Consider the following 22,602-nt stretch of genomic DNA (forward strand, 5'->3'; position numbering starts at 1 on the left):
CATAATGACTCACTGTGACCCAAGTGGATCAGACACAGCAGTGCTGCTGGAGTGTCCACTCAGTGTCCACTCTATTAGACACTCCTACCTTGTCGGTCCACCTTGTAGATGTAGAGTCAGAGGCGACAGCTCATCCTCTAGTCCTTCATCAGTGGTCACAGGACGCTGCTCACAGGACGCTGTTGGCTGGATATGTTTGATTTATGGACTATTCTCACTCCAGCAGCACTGCTGTGTCTGATCCACTCAGACCAGCGCAACACACACTAACACACCACCACCACGTCAGTGTTACTGCAGTGCTGAGAATGACCCACCACCCAAACAGTACCTGCTCTGTGAGGGTCCATGGGGGTCCTGACCACTGAAGAACAGGGTAACAGAGTATCAGAGAAACAGATGGACTACAGTCTGTAACTGTAGAACTACAGAGTGCAGCTATACAGTAAGTGGAGCTGATAAAGTGGACAGTGAGCGTAGAAACGAGGAGGTGGTCAGAACGTTCTGCCTGATCTCCAACCTTGTGTTTCCATTATTTTGGACAGCCCCTTGTTTATGCATCTCTGCACTGGCATTGCCAACAGAAAAGCGTGTATATCTGAAACAGTAACTTGAAAGGAGACAGAAGGAACGTTTGTAATGTGTATTAATGCAGCTGGATTGCATTCCGAGTGAGTTTGATCATGAAATGCTCACGCTGGCGTTTTCTAACAGTGTGAAAAACTTCACGAACAGAAAAACTGAAGTTTTCATCGTACAAAAACAATCGAGTACAAACGCGCACATGTACGCCGCAGCGATGTGAGTCTAGAACAGCTTCAATCCAGCCTTCAGTTTGCTGAGGTCGTTGTGGGTCCACAGCGGCCCGTCCGATCCGGTCCTGCTCTGCATCAGCCCACTGCAAACACAGAAACACACACTACAGCGGACTGCAAAAGGACACACAGGGCACCAAACCCTTCACCGGTTACATCTCACCTTGTGTTGCCATGGGGAGGGGGGATGTGGTCCAGCTCCACCTGCTGGTCAAACACGGTCAGTGTAGAGTACGTCTCCACCATCAAACAGGACGGGTCCTCCGACTGGCCCGGAACCTTCCCCAGTGGGTACAGTTTCCAGGGGACCTTATCTAGAGGAACACAGAAAAGTTTGGGGGAAAAGACATCATTAAAGGGCAATTCCACCAATGTTTCACATTTTGTTGCATAACTCAGTGGTTGAGGTGTAAACAGAGCCATTCAGAGGGTTTGGTATGAAGTGGTTCAGACGTCTTTACAGTGGTGGTGATGGGAACCAGGCATCGCCATGACTACAACACAGATATAGACACTTTATTTACCATCCAGAACCACCAGAGAACCTACACGAGTCTTCTGAGCTTATAAGCAATGTTGATGATGGAAAACAGTGGAAGATCTGGAATAATCGGTTTTCATTAGGGACTATTTTGCCGCACGGCGCCCTGCATGTGACGTATCCCTCCACCATGAATGGAGTTTAAGGCCCAAACCTTCTCTAAACTCTCATAAAACAGCGTCTCAGTCCTCAGGCAGGGAATTCAGAACCAGCTCATGTAGGAACTTTGTGAGGAGCTTTTAGAGGAGGACGTCTGGTTCCCATCACCACCACTGTGAACAATTCTGACTCGGTCAGTTTCTCTAGGAGGGAGCGTTTCACACCCTTCAACTTTCAACAGAAGTTAAAGGAAGGATAATAATTTTGGATTTATGTGCGTTTGCTGTGCAATTTTAACAGTCTAAGAGTCAGCTGGACGAAAAGAAATAAAAAATAAATAAATAAAGACACCATGGTTTTGTTTTAGAGTATATAGAGCATATAGAGTCAGATGCAATAGTTTAGGCGCCCCCGGTTCACTTTGAGTGAAAGGACCATACTTACCATACTTCTGCACATTTTAATTACTGCTGATTTGTTAAACTTGACATATTGGAAAAAGAAAAATGTGGTTTGTGGGAAACTTACGGCACGTTTTATATTTAAGCAGTAGAACCCGAGAGGGAGTATGTTTATCGTGGAATAACATCCTGGCTGTGATTCGGTGGCCGTAGATCATCTCAGCCGTGATGTTATGGGTGATAACTCCCTCCTCGAGTGCTCTACTGCTTTAATACAGCAGTTAAATAAATACAGTAAGAAATGAATAAACTGGCCGTGAACGCGGCGTTTAATATGTTTTAATGTTCAGCTCCTTCCTCCTAATTAGAGCTCCTTAACGAGCAGCTCGTTGCTACGTCAGAGTAACGAGCTCCGCCCACTCGCTGCACAGCCGGCAGTTCGTTCTCCAGCTCCAGAACAGCTGAACAACCTGGAGTCAGCCAGAAATTAACCCAACACCATTCGCCAGACGTGTCTGATCTTCAGAGTCTGACCAAATCAGACTGAGCCATAAAACTGACCCAATATCAGGTTCAGCTCAGTTTGGTCAGTTTCTCCAGATCAGTATTAATGTTGTTTTGTTCCAGCCGGTCTGTAAAGCTTCTTACAGCCCGTTTAGTTTGGCGAATGGTGTTGGGTTCATTTCTGGCTGATTCCAGGTTTGCAGGACGCCTCAGTAATAAATGACCTATTTATGTTATGTGTGTTCCCTGTAGAGGAAGCTTGAGCTCAGCTTCTCTTAGAAAATCAGCAAAACAGGTAAATTCACCAGGGAGGTGCTCCAGCTTTTGTATACAACTGTACATAAAGTCACTCCTGATTGGTGTTCACGGGTGTGTGTGTGTTATACCTGTACACACACTCCACGGTGACCCACGTAACGCTGCATTTCTCTCCTGGATCGTCTCAGCGCTCAAATACTCCTGCAGGTCCGTAGTGGGCGTGGCCTGCACCGTTTGGGGGGTGTGGTTTGGAGAGAGTCTGTCATGTGTGGCTCCTTCCAGTCTCTCCTGAAGGCTCTCCAGTGTGTATACAGTCTGGGAGGAGTCAGTGTTGGTAGGTGAACAGTCACCATGGTTACTCTGCGTGTAGATGCTGCAGAGGCGGAGCAAGTTCTGCTGTGTTGCTGGGGGGAGGGGCTTATCCATGTCACTCAGAATCCTGAGAGAACATAAAGAAATAAATGAGACGTTGTGTCTGCGACGGCAGACGTTTCAGGCTAAATCTATACACTCGGATGTACTTTAACCCAACAGTGCACCACACACGTCGTTTTCTCAGGGGTGAAAATGCCCAGTGATGTTTTCATCCCAATACTTAAGCCTCTTAAGGAAAAATACCTCGTATTTAAGAGGATCCAGTGCCAGTCAGCCTTTTTATTGTCATAGAGATATGACATAACTGATGATATTAACGAGTCTCTGTGGCGGCTGTGAAGGTGTCGAGGAAAAATATGGACCTGAGAAATTCTTGTAACTTTTTATTGTTTTCCTGTTTATTTGAATTATGAATACGACTTTATTCTGATGTATATTGTGATAAACTCACTGCTGAGGGAAACTGGTTAAAAATTTGCTTAGATGCCTAAAACTTTCCCACAGAGCTGTACCTTCCTGCCTTCCTGCAGAGTCTAGATCTAAACACAATCTGCCACCTAATGAACTTCTTCAGAATCTTTGGCTGGATCAGACGCATTAATGTTAAAGTAAGAGTGGAACTAAACTCCGCAGGAGAGCAGATCTCCAGGAGGAGGGTTGGTGAACACCCAGGGAGAGTGAGGACAACTGTGCTCTCTTGGACTCCCGGCTGTAGCAACACCAGGGGTCAAAACCCGCGATCTCCTGATTATGGGCCATGATATTACACGCCCACCCCCGCCCCCCGGGCACGTGTACGTACTGTTGCAGCAGGAACGGCGTAGCTGGACACGGCGCATTCAGACATGCACTTATCAGATCCTGCCACTGGAACAAAACTCGACTGACGAAAATCCTCTCCTTCATCATCTTCATCCTCCTAACTGCTTTCGACTCACCTGTTACACACAAACACAGCGCGAATCAGGCTGATTCACAACAAAACATCCACTTTCAAGGAAAACGACCATTCCTGCCCAGTCCTGCACCCCAAATGTAGCTCATTCTATAACTAATAACGAATACAGAGCCGTGTAATTATGTTTACACAAACTACAGTAATAACTGACTTCTAAAGGCTAAAATAGGCTCTATAAAGTCCCTTCACTGCAAAGAATTGTATCTTGCCAAAGTGAAAAGATCTTAAAGCTAGCTGATAAATTTAATATCAAAATATATTTTGAGATCGGTGTGCACTTATTTTACTTGTTTTGCGTCATTTTATCAAATAAAATTTTATCAAGTAAAATTATCTCTAAAATGACCTAGAATTTTGCCGGTTTCAGGCACGTTTTTAAAACAAGCACAATAATCTGCCAACATAGTGAGATCATTTTACTTGCTAAAATGACTCAAAACAAGTAAAATTGTCAAAAAATAAGGGAAATAATCTTAAATTAAGCTTGCGACATTCTCAACATTCTCATTCAAGAGAAACAGATTTAGTGACTATATTTAAGATAATTTTACGTGACAAGACACCATTTATTTGCAGCGTTCGTGGTCTCATCTGACACAGAACGAGCTGAAGGTGCTTCCTACTTTTACTGTTGCAGTGCAGAATCTCAGAGATCCAGGCCGAGATGTAGTAAGCCCTGTGATTGGTCGGCTCGTTAGACAGCTCGGCGAACAGCTTGTCCATTATTGGAGTGATAAAAGAGGGCGAGTTCAGGACCTTCCACAGCGGGAACCAGAAACGGAGAAAAACTCTAGGTAAACATGGAGTTAATGGGTCCAGCAGATCCTCTGGGGAGGGAGGGCGAGAGAGAAAGAGCAGACAGACAGAGAGAGAGAGAGAGAGAGAGAGAGAGAGAGAGAGAGAGAGAGAGAGAGAGAGAGAGAGAGAGAGAGAGAGAGAGAGAGAGAGAGAGAGAGAGAGAGAGAGAGAGAGAGAGAGAAAGTACATGGACAGGCAAATTAAATCGACCCGCAAAGAAAACAAATGAACAGAAACCCAGATTTGTCTTAAAAAATAAAGAGTTTTAAGAGTAAAGCTAATTAAATGAGCCAGATTACGCGAAAATAATCGGATTTGGGCTTTTATTAACGTCTGAAAACTGAAGGATATTTTACATAAACGCACCACTGGATTCACACTGGGGGCCGTGGTGCGCTGGAGGTTAGGGAACCAGCCCTGTGGCTGAAAGGTCACCGGTTTGATCCCCTTGGCTCATAGTACATGACTGAAGTGCCCTTGAGCAAAACTCCTAACCCCCAACTGCTCCCCGGGCGCCTGGACTGCACCAAAAAGGGTTAACACACAAAAAACCAATGGGTTCTTAGCATCACGAAAGGATTCTGCGGATTGATGGAGAATGTGTTGCATGGTTCTTTATAGAAACATTTCGGGAAATGGTTTCATACAGCACCCAAAAGGGTTCTCGTAAGCTTGTAACAATAGAAGAACCCTTTTCGGTGCTATATGAACTCTTTTCAAAAGGGTTCCTCTATAGAACCATCTACAGCACATTCTCCATCCATCCAAAGAACCCTTTAATGATGCAAAAGAACCCTGTGCAAAAGGGGTTCTTTGAGTGTTCATAGTTCTATTTAGAACCATTTTCTTTACTAAAGAACGTGGCCTGTGCCAATACTGTACTGGCTTACAGTAACTCTATTAAAACGTGCAGAAGTGTGTCTCTGTAGAGGGCGTGTTCACTTATTCACACTCAGATAATAATAATAATAATAATAATAATAATAATATTAATAATAGTAGTCATCCTTATTAATCTCTCCGTACTTAACCCATCCCTGCAGTGAAACACCACATACACACTAGTGAACACACACTAGGGGCAGTGAGTGAGTGGTGGGCAGCCCTATCCACGGCGCCCGGGGAGCAGTTGGGGGTTAGGCGTCTTGCCCAAGGGCACAGCAGTCACGCACTGTTGTCTCAGGGGATCGAACTGGCGACCTTCCGGTCACAAGGCTGGTTCCCTAACCTCCAGCCCACGACTGCGCCCGATCAACAACACACGGAATTTGCCCATGGGTGCAAAAACTTCTGCAAACAACTGTGTGCTGTGTACCTGATGGGTTGATGTCCAGCGACTCCAGCTGCTCTCCTGTTGGGATCAGAAAGCCATCCTGCACTAAAGCCCCCACCAGTACATCTCTGTAAAAAAAAAAAACTTTACTAAAACTTTACTGTGCCTCTGATTGGACAACAACCTTTTAAACAGACGTCCACCTCTAAAAGCTCCCTCCCGGAAAGTTATTGCATGAGATGGTTCGGAATTCACTGCCTGATGACTGAGATGCTGTTTTATGAGAGTTCTGAGAAGATTTTGGCCTAAAACAGGGATTTTTAAAGGACATTCACGGTGGATGGACACATGCAGGGCATTATGAGGCAAAATAGTCCCCAAAGAAAATTTATTATCTAAGATTTTCCACTATTTTCCCATCATCAACATTCCATATAGACTCATGTAGGTTCTCTGGTGGTTCTGGATAGTGAATAAAATGTCTATGTCTGTGTTGTAGTCATGGCGACACCTGGTTCCCATCACCACCACTGTAAAGACATCTGATCCACTTCACACCAAACCCTCTGAATCTCTCTGTTTACATCTCGCACTGAGTTATGGGGGCGTTTTGAAAAATGGGTGGCGTTCCCCTTTAAATGGTAATATTTTCAACATATGGACTATGAGTTCATAAATCACAGTCCGATAAACGAGCGCACACCTGGACTCGGAGCCGAACTGCTTGATCTGAGCGAGGATCCAGCTGAGGTCAGCGGTGGCGTTGGGCCAAGGGCCATGCTCCGAGTTTCGGCTCTGCAACTCCTCATATACCTAAAACAACACACTTCATTAGTTCACCATTAAAATGACCCTATTTAACATTTTAATAGTTGTCAATCAACCACCAGGTGTTTTTTTTTCTTTTTAACATTACACAACTTTACCAGCCTTTCGTTGCTCCCGTCCCAACTTTTTTGGAACTTGTTGCTTGCATCAAATTCAAAATATGCAAATATATAAAAAAAACAACAAAAAAAAAACAATAAAATTTCTCAGTTTCAACGTCTGAATTGTTATCTTTGTACTATTTTCAAAAAACGATTGTGTTTAAATGATCTGCACATCACTTAATCATCATGTATATAAATACAGCGATGTGGGTTGTTTTTCAGGAGTTGGTCTCGGCCCCTTAGTTCCAGTGAAAGGAACTCTTAAAAGCTTCAGCACCAAGAGATTCTGGACAATTTCATTCTCCCAACTTTGTGGGAACAGTTTGGGGACGGCCCCTTCCTGTTCCAACATGACTGCCCACCAGTGCACAAAGCAGGTCCATAAAGACACGGATGAGCCAGTTTGGTGTGGAAGAACTTGACTGGCCTGCACAGAGTCCTGACCTCAACCCCATAGAACACCTTTGGGATGAATTAGAGCGGAGACTGTGAGCCAGGCCTTCTCGTCCAACATCAGTGTCTGACCTCACAAATGTGCTTCTGGAAGAACGGTCAGAAATTCCCATAAAACACTCCTAACCCTTGTGGAAAGCCTTCCCAGAAGAGTTGAAGCTGTTATAGCTGCAAAGGGTGGGTCGACATCATATTAAACCCTATGGATTAAGAATGGGGTGTTGCTCAAGTTCATGTGCGTGTGAAGCCAGACGAGCGAATACTTTTGGAAATATAGTGTGTGCACACACACACACACACACACACACACACACATATATATATATATACATACACACACATATATGTATGTATATGTATCTCCATATCCCCCTCTCTCCTGTCTCTCTCTTTCGCTGTCTCCTCTCCCCTTTCTTTTTCCTCCCACTCTCTTCTCTCCCCATCACTCTTTTTCTTCTCACTCTCTCCCCTCGCTCTCTTTCCCTCCCGCCTACACATCGAGCGTCAGAGGGGCAAGCACTCTTATTGGCTGTGCATATCGCCCACGGCAACTGGAGTAAATGCACTTAAGGGGGTTCACTGGAGGGAGTGAGAAACAGAGGGAGGGGGCGAGAGACATAGAGATGGAATGAGGGAGTGAGCAGGGAGACAAAAGGAGGAGCGGATGGTGGCGTAACGAACACGGTCGTGACCAGTTTGAAGACCACGAGGGACGTCCTGACAGCCTCATCACCCAACCTGACTCACACGTTACTCACACTTCACTTCATTACCTGATCCGAAACACCGTCTCAGAGACGACCTGAACTTATTAAAGTGATGATTTGACCAAAGATCAAACACTGCAGATTATTAGGAGTTAACACACTGAGCCGGTTACTGACCCAATCTGATGTTCTGCGGTTATCAGATTATTCAGTGTAAACACACTGAACCGGTTACTGACCCAATCTGATGTTCTGCGGTTATCAGATTATTCAGTGTAAACACACTGAACCGGTTACTGACCCAATCTGATGTTCTGCGGTTATCAGATTATTCAGTGTAAACACACTGAACCGGTTACTGAGACAGTCTGATGTTCTGCGGTTATCAGATTATTCAGTGTAAACACACTGAGCCGGTTACTGACCCAATCTGATGTTCTGCGGTTATCAGATTATTCAGTGTAAACACACTGAGCCGGTTACTGACCCAATCTGATGTTCTGCGGTTATCAGATTATTCAGTGTAAACACACTGAACCGGTTACTGAGACAATCTGATGTTCTGCAGTTATTAGATTATTCAATGTAAACACACTGAACCGGTTACTGAGACAGTCTGATGTTCTGTGTTTATCAGATTATTCAGTGTAAACACACTGAACCGGTTACTGAGACAGTCTGATGTTCTGTGGTTATTAGATTATTCAGTGTAAACACACTGAACCGGTTACTGAGACAGTCTGATGTTCTGTGGTTATTAGATTATTCAGTGTAAACACACTGAACCGGTTACTGAGACAATCTGATGTTCTGCAGTTATCAGATTATCACGTGAGGTGTTCCGCTACTTCTGTGTGGCTTTGTGAACTGTGTGCGGTCTGCAGTCTTGAAGTAATCAAAAACTGTAATGCGCAGCCTGAGTCGTCTGCTTTGTACATGCAACTGCAGGTACACAGTGCCCTCTAGAGGACAGAGGTGGAATTACACATTAGGTGCTGAGTGGAACCAGGCTTATACACAACCACTGCAACTGCGCATTAAAACTGATGGGCTGGAGTCGGTTCTGTATGATGATGTATTTAAACTGCATTAACGGCAGTCGGAACGTGGTCAGCACGCCAGCACAGTGTCAGGTGTCGTTTACCTGAAACTGTTCTCGCTCGTAGGAGATGAGCAGCTCTCGGGCCTTCTCTGCACAGAAAAAGAGAACATAATCCCGTTAACACGACAAACACGTAAACATTAAATGCGATTAATTATAAATTTAATTAAAAACAATCTGAAGAACCTGAAACAGAAGATAGTTTGGATTCTTTTGTATAACAGCTGTAAAATCTCACTGTTATTCTAAACTATGGACCACAGTAAATAATGTGTGTGACTGTACACTCTCAGAAAACACGGTTCTTCAACGGTTCTTTAGTAAAGACAACGGTTCTATATAGAACCCTGAAGACTCAAAGAACGTTAATACTTAAATGGTTCTTGCATGGGGAAACGGTTCTTCAGACTGACGGAGAATGTGTCTTATATGGCTTTGTACATAACCAGAAAGAGTTCTACTTTTACAAGCTGGACGTTCTAACAATAGCAGAACCTTTTTTGGCACTATATAGAACTGTACACACAGTATGCAAGTATGCAAATGGCTCTTTGAGTTTTATATAGACCCACTGTCTTTACCATTGAGCAAATTAAGAACAATCTATTTTTTTAAAGAGTGTACAGAGAACCACTTCATGCTTAAAAGGTTCTATATAGAACCAGTGTCTTTGTGTGTGTGTGTGCGCGTGTGTGATTCTGGTCTCTCTTTTCGGGAACAGTCCTGAAGCGGAGGGATAATAATAAGGGGAAGCGGAAGAGACGCCGTCCTTCACTCGTTTGCTCTGAACTTCGCTCCTCATTCACTTGGTTTCCACTGTCGCCCGTTTTGTTTCATCTCCACGCAGGGAAAGTGTGTTTATTCCTTTAATGGTCGTTTTATTTCCAGCAGTCGATCCTGAGCTCGTTTTCCTGTTTACCATCCAGAACAGAAGGTCAACAGTGAAAACACCGGCCGGGCCAGAAAACACGACTCGATACGCAGAACACAGCAGAACACCAGACCACAGCAGAACACCAGAAGACCAGAACACAGCAGAACACCAGAAGACCAGACCACAGCAGAACACCAGAACACAGCAGAACACCAGAAGACCAGAACACAGCAGAACACCAGAAGACCAGAACACCAGAACACAGCAGACCACAGCAGAACACCAGAAGACCAGACCACAGCAGAACACCAGAACACAGCAGAACAGAGCAGAACAGAGCAGAACAGAGCAGAACACCAGAAGACCAGAACACAGCAGAACACCAGAAGACCAGAACACAGCAGAACACCAGAACACAGCAGAACACCAGAAGACCAGAACACAGCAGAACACCAGAAGACCAGAACACCAGAACACAGCAGACCACAGCAGAACACCAGAAGACCGGAACACAGCAGAACACCAGAACACAGCAGAACAGACCAAAACACAGCAGAACACCAGAAGACCAGAACACAGCAGAACACCAGAAGACCACAGCAGAACACCAGAAGACCGGAACACAGCAGACCACAGCAGAACACCAGAAGACCGGAACACAGCAGAACACCGAAACACAGCAGAACACCAGAACACAGCAGAACACCAGAACACAGCAGAACACAGCAGAACACCAGAACACAGCAGAACACCAGAACACAACAGAACACCAGAAGACAGCAGAACAGAGCGGAACACCAGAAGACCAGAACACAGCAGAACAGACCAGAACACAGCAGAACACCAGAAGACCAGAACACAGCAGACCACAGCAGAACACCAGAAGACCGGAACACAGCAGACCACAGCAGAACACCAGAAGACCGGAACACAGCAGACCACAGCAGAACACCAGAAGACCGGAACACAGCAGACCACAGCAGAACACCAGAAGACAGCAGAACAGAGCGGAACACCAGAAGACCAGAAAGCAGCAGAACAGAGCAGAGTGGTTGTTATGATGTTGCTCGGCAGTAGCCATGGTGTTGCTAGGTAGTTGCAGTGGTTTTCGAGGTGGTTGCTATGATGTTGCTCGGCAGTAGCCAAGGTGCTGCTAGGCAGTTGCAGTGGTTTTCGAGGTGGTTGCTATGATGTTGCTCGGCAGTAGCCAAAGTGTTGCTAGGTAGTTGCAATGGTTTTCGAGGTGGTTGCTATGATGTCGCTAGGCATTTGCCAAGGTGTTGCTACATGGTTGCCAAGGTGTTTAAAGATGGGTGCTAAAGTGTTGACAGATAGTTGCTAAAGTGTTGATAGATGGTTGCTAAAGTGTTGCTAGGGGGTTGTCAAGGTGTACCAGGTGGTTGATAAGATGCTGCTAGACAGGAGCTGTGGTCAAGGGTGTTGCTAAGTGGTTGCCTAAATGTTGCTAAAAGATTACTGAGCTGTTGCTACGGTGTTGCTAAGGTGTTGCTAAGTGGTTGCCATATTATAAGGGTTAGTTGTTTAAGCATTAATGTGAGGTTGCCATGGTGTAAGGAATGTTTACTGAGTGGTTGTTAGGGGGCTACCCCCAATTCAGGGGTTCTTTAGTAAAGGAAATGGTTCTATATGAAGCCTCAAACACTCAAAGAACCCTTTGCAAGCTTAAAGGGTTTTCCGAATGGCGAAATGGTCCTTCAGACTGACGGAGAATGTGTTGTACATGGTTTGATATAGCACTAAAAAGGGTCGCGTCACAGTGAGAGTTTATACCGTTCGACACGGCGGAGCAGAAACTGGTCTGCAGAGGAGACGAAGTTCATGCTCTGATCTTTAAAAGACGGCGGCGGGACGGATGTCCAGCTTACGTGTCTCAGAACACGACGTCTTCCTCTCGGCCTTCTTCAATGAGGATGTGAAGGACGTTTTCCTGAGTCTGACGTCATTTTAAAGCAGTTAAACACACAATCACTGCTCACTGCTGCTCATCTCACTCTGACTGGAGCTCACTTGATGCTGGTTGTCATGACAACGTCCACACTAAATGTTACTCTACACATGAACGTGATTTTGGATCGGATTACTTGTAGTGTGAATGTAAACAGAGACTGTCCATCAGACTGTTGAGAAGAGTGAGCATAAACACCTCAGTCTTCATCTATAATCGGAATGTTTTCAGTCTGATTGGCAGAAATCTTTGCATGTAAACACAGCCAGTGTTATTCATTACTTAGACATTATTACTTCTCTCTCTGTCTCATACTCTCTCACAAAGACACTTCCTCTCTCTGTCCTACTCACTGTGTGCCTCTATGTCTCTCTGTCTTTTCGCCCTTTCTTCCTCGTGTCTTTTGCTCCTCTCCTCTTCGTCCTCCTCTTCCTCAGACGAAGAGCTCCAGTCCTCTATCACACGGCCGTTCAGCTGTCTGGACCAGTACTCCTGCCGGAGCCAGTTTAAGATGAACTCGCAGCCTACCACACACACACACACACACACACAAACATAAATATTAGTGATTAATATACGAGACCCAATTAGTAACTGAAATCTTGTGAGCTAGTAAGAACAGTGAACAGTGTTGCTAGGTAGCTGCTGTGATATTCTATGTGGTTGCTATGGAGTTGCTAGAAAGGTGCAAAAGTTGTTGCAAGATAGTTGCTGTGGTGGATCTTGGAGACCTGGTCCAAGGGTGTTGCTAGGTAGTTGCGGTGATATTCCAGGTGGTTGCTATGGTGTTGTGTTGTTAGATTACTAAGATGTTGCCAAGGTGTACCAGGTGGTCGGTAACTTATTGCTAAGTAGTTTCTAAAGTGCTGCTAGGTGGTTCCCAAGGTGTACTGGATGTGTACTGAGTAGTTAGGAGACTGCCAAACGGTTTGAGGTGTTGTTGTAAATGAATGGGAGTCTATAGGAGGAACAAGGGATGAAAAAACAGTACATAGAGGAGTGTGAGTCAGTATGGGTGAGGATTAGAGCTCGTGGACCTTCCCTGAGTGAGGACATACACTTTGACCCTGACTGGTCCCAGCCATCGAATGGATTTGTCAACCACATGGACCAGCACAATCAATCAATCAATCAATAAATAAATAAAAGGGCTTGTTTAATCCTCTGAAGTCCAAGGGAATTTTCTTGATTTTTTGCATACATTATTAAATCTGGTTTTAAATGCGTCTGCATAAGACATAATACCCACATATTACACATCAAATTATTGAGATTATATTTAAACTATATTCAGAACAATCTCAGCTCTCTCAATAATGAGGCCCTTATGACCTAGAGCACTATGTAAAGAGATAAGTCTAGATTTAGAAATTCTTAATATCATATAATATGTAGAAAAACAGCTTTGTTCATGTGGACAGATTGTTTTGGTGCTTTAAATTGGTTCAACAAAGTCTTAGGATCACAAAAGTAGTGACACATTTGAATAAAATAATAAAATGATAAAAGCAGATAAATGTTCTTTTCATCACCACTTTCCAAAACCGCTGCAGCAACTTCAGCAGCTGTAAACTCTCTGCAGGCCATTTCACACGTCTCCGATGTGGACTAAATGAAGAATGAAGGGTGTCTGGCGTGATGGTCAGTCCTTAGTTATTTCCTGAGTGTCCGTTGGTCAGTTTCAAACAGAATGTAGACAGACACACAAATCCACCAGCTCCACACTGTAATAGGCAGATAATGAGTATCTCAGCCCCTCTTCATTGGCTCATAAGCCCGGACGTGAGTGTCGTATCATCTTGTGATGAGACAGAATGGAAAAGGCTACTCTACAGATTCAGGATGTGTTTGAACTGGATTTCTGTACTGGATTATCCCAAAGATACAGACACAGAGAAACATTTAATTTGATGCACTGGCACACTTGACGACCCTTAGAGAGGGCCTCTAGAGGGCGCCTTTGCATTTTTACGTTGGAGTGAGTGTTTGAATCTGGTGGCGCTGTAGCTTTGGTTGGAAGACGGAGAAAGACAAAATCAGTGGTTGCTGCCGGCGCTGGCTGACCATTCCATTACTCAGCACAAGAAAAAGCGAGTGAGGGTGAATCCTCACCGTCAAAGAAGCAAAAACATGAAGCAAAACCAAATCAGAACAGGCGACAGCAGAAAACCTGATGGCCACCATACGTTCTACTACACGCTTGGAAAGGGAGGGGTGAGGGAAGAGGATTCGGGTGGTTGCACTAAATCTTACACACTGCACCTTCAACGTGGGGTTGTGGCGGGCAATGAGGCAAAATGTAATATCATGATACCTGAAGACATTTTCACGATACACAATATGTACGATGAAATTTAGTGTTACTGACATTAGTACTTTTGTGTGTCTCACCTTTGCGGCACCATTTAAGTGAAGGCAGTCTGCGGTGAGTCATGTCGTGCCTTAGGTTCACTATCCACTCCGGAATATTCAGCTGAGAGAGAGAGAGAGAGAGAGAGAGAGAGAGAGAGAGAGAGAGAGAGAGAGAGAGAGAGAGAGAGAGAGAGAGAGAGAGAGAGAGAGAGGCAGGACATCTTTAGTGGAGCTGGTCGGCCCTAGTCTGCAGATTTTTGATTCAGTCTGACTCTACAGCTGGAGAGAGAGTCAAGTCCTGTGTGACGGGTGCAGACTCAGATTTTTGGCCACCAGATCGAGTTTCAGACCAGTCAGAGTTTAGCAAACGTTTTTTGACCCAACTGAGTGAAATCTAGTGTAAAGTGATCAACGACGCACTCTGAACAGATTCCTGCAACAACCAATGAAAACAGAGCACAAAAGAAGAGAATCCAACAAACAAACTAAGAAAAATGGCAAATGGTTTTAATGAGCTGAGTTTCAGGCACAAACACAGACAGACAGAGACACACAAACACAGACAGACAGAGACACACAAACACAGACATACATAGACACAAACACAGACAGACCGACCCGAAACACAGACAGACCGACAGACCCGAAACACAGACAGACCGACAGACCGAAATACAGAGAGACAGACAGACAGACAGACAGAAACACAGACAGAGAGACAGACAGTCCGAAACACAGACAGAGAGACAGACAGACCGAAACACAGACAGAGAGACAGACAGACCGAAACACAGACAGACACACACAAACACAGACAGACATACACACACAAACACAGACAGACAGACTAACCTTGCTGGCTAGATTTCGTAGTGATCTGGCGACTCTGCTCTGCCGGCGCTCCAGGATCAGGTTAACACACCTAAACACACACAATACATTACACATACAGCCCTTCAGCTTCATCACAACCATCATCATCATCGAGTGTGTTTACATGCGCCCAATAATCCGATCGTAATCAGATTTCTGCAGTTATATGATTATTTAAATGGTCATGTAAACAGCACTCTGATTTCTTCGATCAGAGAAAGGTCTAGAGATCTGAGAAAGAGGCTGGACTGTAGCTCAGTAATCAGATTTCTCAGTGGATTGTAGCTCAGTAATCAGATTTCTCAGTGGACTGTAGCTCAGTAATCAGATTTCTCAGTGGACTGTAGCTCAGTAATCAGATTTCTCAGTGGATTGTAGCTCAGTAATCAGATTTCTCAGTGGACTGTAGCTCAGTAATCAGATTTCTCAGTGGACTGTAGCTCAGTAATCAGATTTCTCAGTGGACTGTAGCTCAGTACTCAGATTTCTCAGTGGACTGTAGCTCAGTACTCAGATTTCTCAGTGGACTGTAGCTCAGTACTCAGATTTCTCAGTGGACTGTAGCTCAGTAATCAGATTTCTCAGTGGACTGTAGCTCAGTACTCAGATTTCTCAGTGGACTGTAGCTCAGTACTCAGATTTCTCAGTGGACTGTAGCTCAGTACTCAGATTTCTCAGTGGACTGTAGCTCAGTACTCAGATTTCTCAGTGGACTGTAGCTCAGTACTCAGATTTCTCAGTGGACTGTAGCTCAGTACTCAGATTTCTCAGTGGACTGTAGCTCAGTAATCAGATTTCTCAGTGGACTGTAGCTCAGTAATCAGATTTCTCAGTGGATTGTAGCTCAGTAATCAGATTTCTCAGTGGACTGTAGGTCAGTAATCAGATTTCTCAGTGGACTGTAGCTCAGTAATCAGATTTCTCAGTGGACTGTAGCTCAGTACTCAGATTTCTCAGTGGACTGTAGCTCAGTACTCAGATTTCTCAGTGGACTGTAGCTCAGTAATCAGATTTCTCAGTGGATTGTAGCTCAGTAATCAGATTTCTCAGTGGATTGTAGTTCAGTAATCAGATTTCTCTGTGGATTGTAGCTCAGTACTCAGATTTCTCAGTGGACTGTAGCTCAGTACTCAGATTTCTCAGTGGACTGTAGCTCAGTAATCAGATTTCTCAGTGGACTGTAGGTCAATAATCAGATTTCTCAGTGGACTGTAGCTCAGTACTCAGATTTCTCAGTGGACTGTAGCTCACTACTCAGATTTCTCAGTGGACTGTAGCTCAGTAATCAGATTTCTCAGTGGACTGTAGCTCAGTAATCAGATTTCTCAGTGGATTGTAGCTCAGTAATCAGATTTCTCAGTGGACTGTAGCTCAGTACTCAGATTTCTCAGTGTGAGCTCTGACTCTGATTTCTTTCCTTTCTCTCCGTCTGAGCATGTCTGAAAACAGACCGCGGTACCAGAAATAAGCGCCGTCCCCTCAAGACGCAGCAAAACACTTTGGAACCAAATACGACACGAAGGACTGAAATATTCTTCATCTTCTAGATGAGGTTTGTTCATATATTCAGTTAACCTTTTTAACCCCTTGGACCCACCGGTGGCTCCAAACCGCTCTTGGTCATGTTCTTCATAACGTTCATAATCCATAAGCTCCATTCAGAAGCTGGGCGTCGTGTGAGGCTGTAGCTCTTCTCTCCAGTCTAATAGACGGTGATGTCATTTTAAACCCTCATAATAAAAGAAGCTGAACTTTGTTTTTCTACTGAAAGTCGACCCGTTTTTCCCCAAATCTGGGCTCTAAACTATAAACAGACGGCGTCTCTTCAGTGATCTGCTCTGGAAACATCACTTTTAGAAAACAACACAAAGAGCGGCGGAGATTTTTGGCCTTCAGCAGTAAATTGTGAGCATGTAGTGAAATGTGGAGATCAGAAAACACACGTTCTGGTCATTTCAGGGGAAATTTTACAATAAATAAATAAACAAACAAACAATGTACATTTATTTCATGCAGTTACTGAATAATTTACCTTACGATTTAGTCACGAAAATTCAGATGGACAAACCAAAATACACCCTGGAGAATAAGAGGTTAAAATGGAGCGAGGTTTTAAAAAAAGCCACGTCGTGCAGTTTGAGTTTTACGTCACGTTTACGTCGCGTCGTCTTCTGTGAGTTTACTGGCTGGCTGTAAAGCTGAAATCCGATTACCGTCTGACTCCTGTAGCCCTGGAGTTTCCCCGTTATCTGATTACTCAAGTGCACGTAAACATGTCGATCGGATTCCTGACAAAACCTGAATTTCTGCAGTTATCGGATTATTAAGTCCATGTAAACAGACCCAGTGACACTTTCTAAACCTACGGTTGACGGCGACACTCAGGTGGATCTGATTTCCCAGTTATTTTGTTTGATCTCACTTCTTTTAATGTTTTTATTTACTTTTATTACCTTTTATTGGACGGTTTTAAATGCCAGCTTCTCCTGGAATTCTCCCTCTCAATCAAATCTTAATAATTTAATTAAATCTTAAAGTGTTTTCTATTTATCCTGACTGGTTTTCTGTCCACTTGCCCATGTAAGTTTGTTTATTTTGATTAAACTCCATCTGAATGTCTTTTTCAATCCCTTTAATGCTGTAAAGGCTCGACTGCACTGAAAACGATCGCCCTCAACGTTCCTGAGTGAAAATGAAGGCTGATCGATTGATCTACTCATCAGAGGCTTTTCGAGGTCATGGCAGCTTCAGCGTCACCAAACATTTTGCCCAAATTGTTATGGTGATGATATAAATTGTTACGAAAAACTGTTGAGGGCTTTACACTAGATGTTGGAACATTGCTGTGAGGATTTGATTGAGCATTAGTGAGGTCAGGTACTGATGTTGGAAGGTCAGTTCTGGATCAATTATCATCCCAAAGGCAGAGGATGGAGCTCCACCACTCCAGACAACACTGGAGACAGCCCAATGCTGGGGGGGCTTTACACCCCTCTAGCCTACACTTGGCACTGGGCATGATGACCTCAGACTGACATACACTGGTCCCTTTAGAGGGTCCCACTGTACTGGTCAGTGCGTTTCTATGGAGATTATAGCAGCCGTGTGTGTGAAACTGGTACCTTAAAGTTGCTAAATTCACTCAATGAAAGGAAAACGTGGATCCTTCTGGACAGACACTGTGCACGCTCACCTGGTCAGCGCCATGCTGTACAGCAGAACCAGGTCGTCTCCCTCCAGTTTGCCGGAGCTGTCCAGGACCTGACAGCGGACCAGGTTAGCGGTGCTCTCCACGGCCACCGGAGTATTGTTCCCAAACCTACAGCGCAGCAGAGGCGGTGTTACTGTGAGATTTCAACATGATGAATAAAACCAACCTGATGGAAATGGAACGTCCCCCTCCTACTCCACCTCTCTGGCCCTTCTGCCCCCCTCTCTCCCTTTACCTGGCCCTCCTACTCCGCCTCTCTGGCCCTTCTGCCCCCCACTCTCCCCTTACCTGGCCCTCCTACTCCACCCCTCTGGCCCTTCCTCCCCCCTCTCTCCCCTTACCTGGCCCTCCTACTCCACCTCTCTGGCCCTTCTGCCCCCCTCTCTCCCCTTACCTGGCCCTCCTACTCCACCTCTCTGGCCCTTCTGCCCCCCTCTCTCCCCTTACCTGGCCCTCCTACTCCACCTCTCTGGCCCTTCTGCCCCCCTCTCTCCCCTTACCTGGCCCTCCTACTCCACCTCTCTGGCCCTTCTGCCCCCCTCTCTCCCCTTACCTGGCCCTCCTACTCCACCTCTCTGGTCCTTCTGCCCCCCTCTCTCCCCTTACCTGGCCCTCCTACTCCACCTCTCTGGCCCTTCTGCCCCCCTCTCTCCCCTTACCTGGCCCTCCTACTCTACCAATCTATCCATTACCTGGCCCTCCTACTCCACCTCTCTGGTCCTTCTGCCCCCCTCTCTCCCCTTACCTGGCCCTCCTACTCCACCTCTCTGGCCCTTCTGCCCCCCTCTCTCCCCTTACCTGGCCCTCCTACTCTACCAATCTATCCATTACCTGGCCCTCCTACTCCACCTCTCTGGTCCTCCTACTCCACCTCTCTGGTCCTTCTGCCCCCCTCTCTCCCCTTACCTGGCCCTCCTACTCCACCTCTCTGGTCCTTCTGCCCCCCTCTCTCCCCTTACCTGGCCCTCCTACTCCACCTCTCTGGTCCTTCTGCCCCCCTCTCTCCCCTTACCTGGTCCTCCTACTCTACCAATCTATCCATTACCTGGCCCTCCTACTCCACCTCTCTGGTCCTTCTGCCCCCCTCTCTCCCCTTACCTTGCCCTCCTACTCCACCTCTCTGGCCCTTCTGCCCCCCTCTCTCCCCTTACCTGGCCCTCCTACTCTACCAATCTATCCATTACCTGGCCCTCCTACTCCACCTCTCTGGTCCTCCTACTCCACCTCTCTGGTCCTTCTGCCCCCCTCTCTCCCCTTACCTGGCCCTCCTACTCCACCTCTCTGGTCCTTCTGCCCCCCTCTCTCCCCTTACCTGGCCCTCCTACTCCACCTTTCTGGTCCTTCTGCCCCCCTCTCTCCCCTTACCTGGCCCTCCTACTCTACCAATCTATCCATTACCTGGCCCTCCTACTCCACCTCTCTGGCCCTTCTGCCCCCCTCTCTCCCCTTACCTGGCCCTCCTACTCTACCAATCTATCCATTACCTGGCCCTCCTACTCCACCTCTCTGGCCCTCCTACTCCACCTCTCTGGTCCTTCTGCCCCCCTCTCTCCCCTTACCTGGCCCTCCTACTCCACCTCTCTGGCCCTTCTGCCCCCCTCTCTCCCCTTACCTGGCCCTCCTACTCCACCTCTCTGGTCCTTCTGCCCCCCTCTCTCCCCTTCCCTGGCCCTCCTACTCCACCTCTCTGGCCCTTCTGCCCCCCTCTCTCCCCTTACCTGGCCCTCCTACTCCACCTCTCTGGTCCTTCTGCCCCCCTCTCTCCCCTTACCTGGCCCTCCTACTCCACCTCTCTGGTCCTTCTGCCCCCCTCTCTCCCCTTACCTGGCCCTCCTACTCTACCAATCTATCCATTACCTGGCCCTCCTACTCCACCTCTCTGGCCCTTCTGCCCCCCCTCCCCCCTACTCCACTTCTGTATCCATGACCTGCCCCCCCCCCACCACTGCCTACCGTGCCGTCCTACCCATCTCTCTCAGCCTCTTGCCCCCTTTGCGCCCCTACCTGCCCCTCCACGCGCTCAGCCTGTGCAGCGCGTGCGTCTGCAGCGCCGTCTGTCCGGAGTGCAGGTTCTCGAGCAGCTGCTCCCACTCCGCGCGACTCATCCAGGCCACCACGTGCCGCAGCTTCTGTTTCGGCTTCATCCTCTTTCAGAACCAGCGGCTCAAACTCACAAACAGGGACAGAAACGGGGCAACAGAGCGGGGCAAATCCGCACGGAGGCAACAAAACAACAGCTCCGGAACGAGCGGCGCGCCTTTCAAACAGTCCCCCGGAAACAACAGCCCGAACTGTAGTTCCGCGCAGGGCCTTCAGTCTCAGCGCTGCGGGTCTAAACCGTCTCACTGCTTCGCCGTCGGTCCCACAGACTCATTTATACTCCAGTCTAAACCGTCTCACTGCTTCGCCGTCGGTCCCACAGACTCATTTATACTCCAGTCTAAACCGTCTTACTGCTTCGCCGTCGGTCCCACAGACTCATTTATACTCCAGTCTAAACCGTCTCACTGCTTCTCCGTCGGTCCCACAGACTCATTTATACTCCAGTCTAAACCGTCTCACTGCTTCGCCGTCGGTCCCACAGACTCATTTATACTCCAGTCTAAACCGTCTCACTGCTTCGCCGTCGGTCCCACAGACTCATTTATACTCCAGTCTAAACCGTCTCACTGCTTCGCCGTCGGTCCCACAGACTCATTTATACTCCAGTCTAAACCGTCTCACTGCTTCTCCGTCGGTCCCACAGACTCATTTATACTCCAGTCTAAACCGTCTCACTGCTTCGCCGTCGGTCCCACAGACTCATTTATACTCCAGTCTAAACCGTCTCACTGCTTCGCCGTCGGTCCCACAGATTAATTTATACTCCAGTCTAAACCGTCTCACTGCTTCGCCGTCGGTCCCACAGACTCATTTATACTCCAGTCTAAACCGTCTCACTGCTTCGCCGTCGGTCCCACAGACTCATTTATACCTCAGTCTAAACCGTCTCACTGCTTCGCCGTCGGTCCCACAGACTCATTTATACTCCAGTCTAAACCGTCTCACTGCTTCGCCGTCGGTCCCACAGACTCATTTATACTCCAGTCTAAACCGTCTCACTGCTTCGCCGTCGGTCCCACAGACTCATTTATACTCCAGTCTAAACCGTCTCACTGCTTCGCCGTCGGTCCCACAGACTCATTTATACTCCAGTCTAAACCGTCTCACTGCTTCGCCGTCGGTCCCACAGACTCATTTATACTCCAGTCTAAACCGTCTCACTGCTTCTCCGTCGGTCCCACAGACTCATTTATACTCCAGTCTAAACCGTCTCACTGCTTCGCCGTCGGTCCCACAGACTCATTTATACCTCAGTCTAAACCGTCTCACTGCTTCGCCGTCGGTCCCACAGACTCATTTATACCTCAGTCTAAACCGTCTCACTGCTTCGCCGTCGGTCCCACAGACTCATTTATACTCCAGTCTAAACCGTCTCACTGCTTCGCCGTCGGTCCCACAGACTCATTTATACTCCAGTCTAAACCGTCTCACTGCTTTGCCGTCGGTCCCACAGACTCATTTATACTCCAGTCTAAACCGTCTCACTGCTTCAACGTCGGTCCCACAGACTCATTTATACTCCAGTCTAAACCGTCTCACTGCTTCACTGTCGGTCCCACAGACTCATTTATACTCCATCGTGAGGCGCTTTATTTACTCCAGTCTAAACTGTCTCTCTATCTCTCTCTCCAACTCTCTATTTCTCGGTCTCTCTCTATATTTCTCTTTCCTTCACTGTGTCTATTTTTGTCTCTCCACCTCTCTCTTTATCTCTTTCTCTCTATTTCCCTCTCCCTCAGTATCTTTGTCTCTCTCTCTCTCTGTCTTTCTATCTCTCTCTCTCCCTCCCTCAATATCTTTCTCTCTCTCTCTCCCTCAATATCTTTCTCTCTTTCTCTCCCTCAATATCTCTCTCTCTCTCTCTTTTCTCTCTTTCTATCTCTTTCTCTCTCTCTCCCTCCCTCAATATCTTTCTCTCTCTCTCTCGTTCTGTCTCTTTCTTTCTTTCTGTCTGTCTCTCTCTCTCTCTCCTCTCGGAATGTCGTTTTTTGGAGAGGGGGGGGGGGT

At 46.6% G+C, this 22,602-nt stretch overlaps 1 protein-coding gene across 1 annotated transcript; it reads right to left on the bottom strand.

Annotated features, from left to right (window-relative positions):
- Positions 1–628: 628 nt before the first annotated feature.
- Positions 629–22,292, bottom strand: las1l (LAS1 like ribosome biogenesis factor). Its single transcript, XM_037533387.1, has 13 exons — positions 20,497–22,292; positions 18,475–18,600; positions 15,261–15,330; positions 14,448–14,529; positions 12,410–12,580; positions 9,259–9,305; positions 6,726–6,835; positions 6,065–6,150; positions 4,575–4,778; positions 3,796–3,931; positions 2,747–3,057; positions 979–1,129; positions 629–898 (listed from the first exon to the last, which is right to left on the bottom strand). Exons 1-13 carry the CDS (start codon positions 20,634–20,636, stop codon positions 808–810), a joined length of 1,725 nt encoding a protein of 574 aa, XP_037389284.1. The 5' UTR covers positions 20,637–22,292; the 3' UTR covers positions 629–807.
- Positions 22,293–22,602: the final 310 nt, after the last annotated feature.

Source organism: Pygocentrus nattereri, chromosome 23 (assembly GCF_015220715.1).
Source record: "Pygocentrus nattereri isolate fPygNat1 chromosome 23, fPygNat1.pri, whole genome shotgun sequence".
Classification (NCBI taxonomy): Eukaryota; Metazoa; Chordata; class Actinopteri; order Characiformes; family Serrasalmidae; genus Pygocentrus; species Pygocentrus nattereri.

Coding starts and splice junctions, on each gene's coding strand:
- las1l (XM_037533387.1), bottom strand. CDS start 20,636: ATGAAGCCGAAACAGAAGCTGCGGCACGTGGTGGCCTGGATGAGTCGC. Junction 12,581..14,447: donor ACTTAAATGGTGCCGCAAAG/GTGAGACACACA, acceptor TGTGTGTGGTAG/GCTGCGAGTTCATCTTAAAC. Junction 3,058..3,795: donor ACGCCGTTCCTGCTGCAACA/GTACGTACACGT, acceptor ATGTTCTCTCAG/GATTCTGAGTGACATGGATA.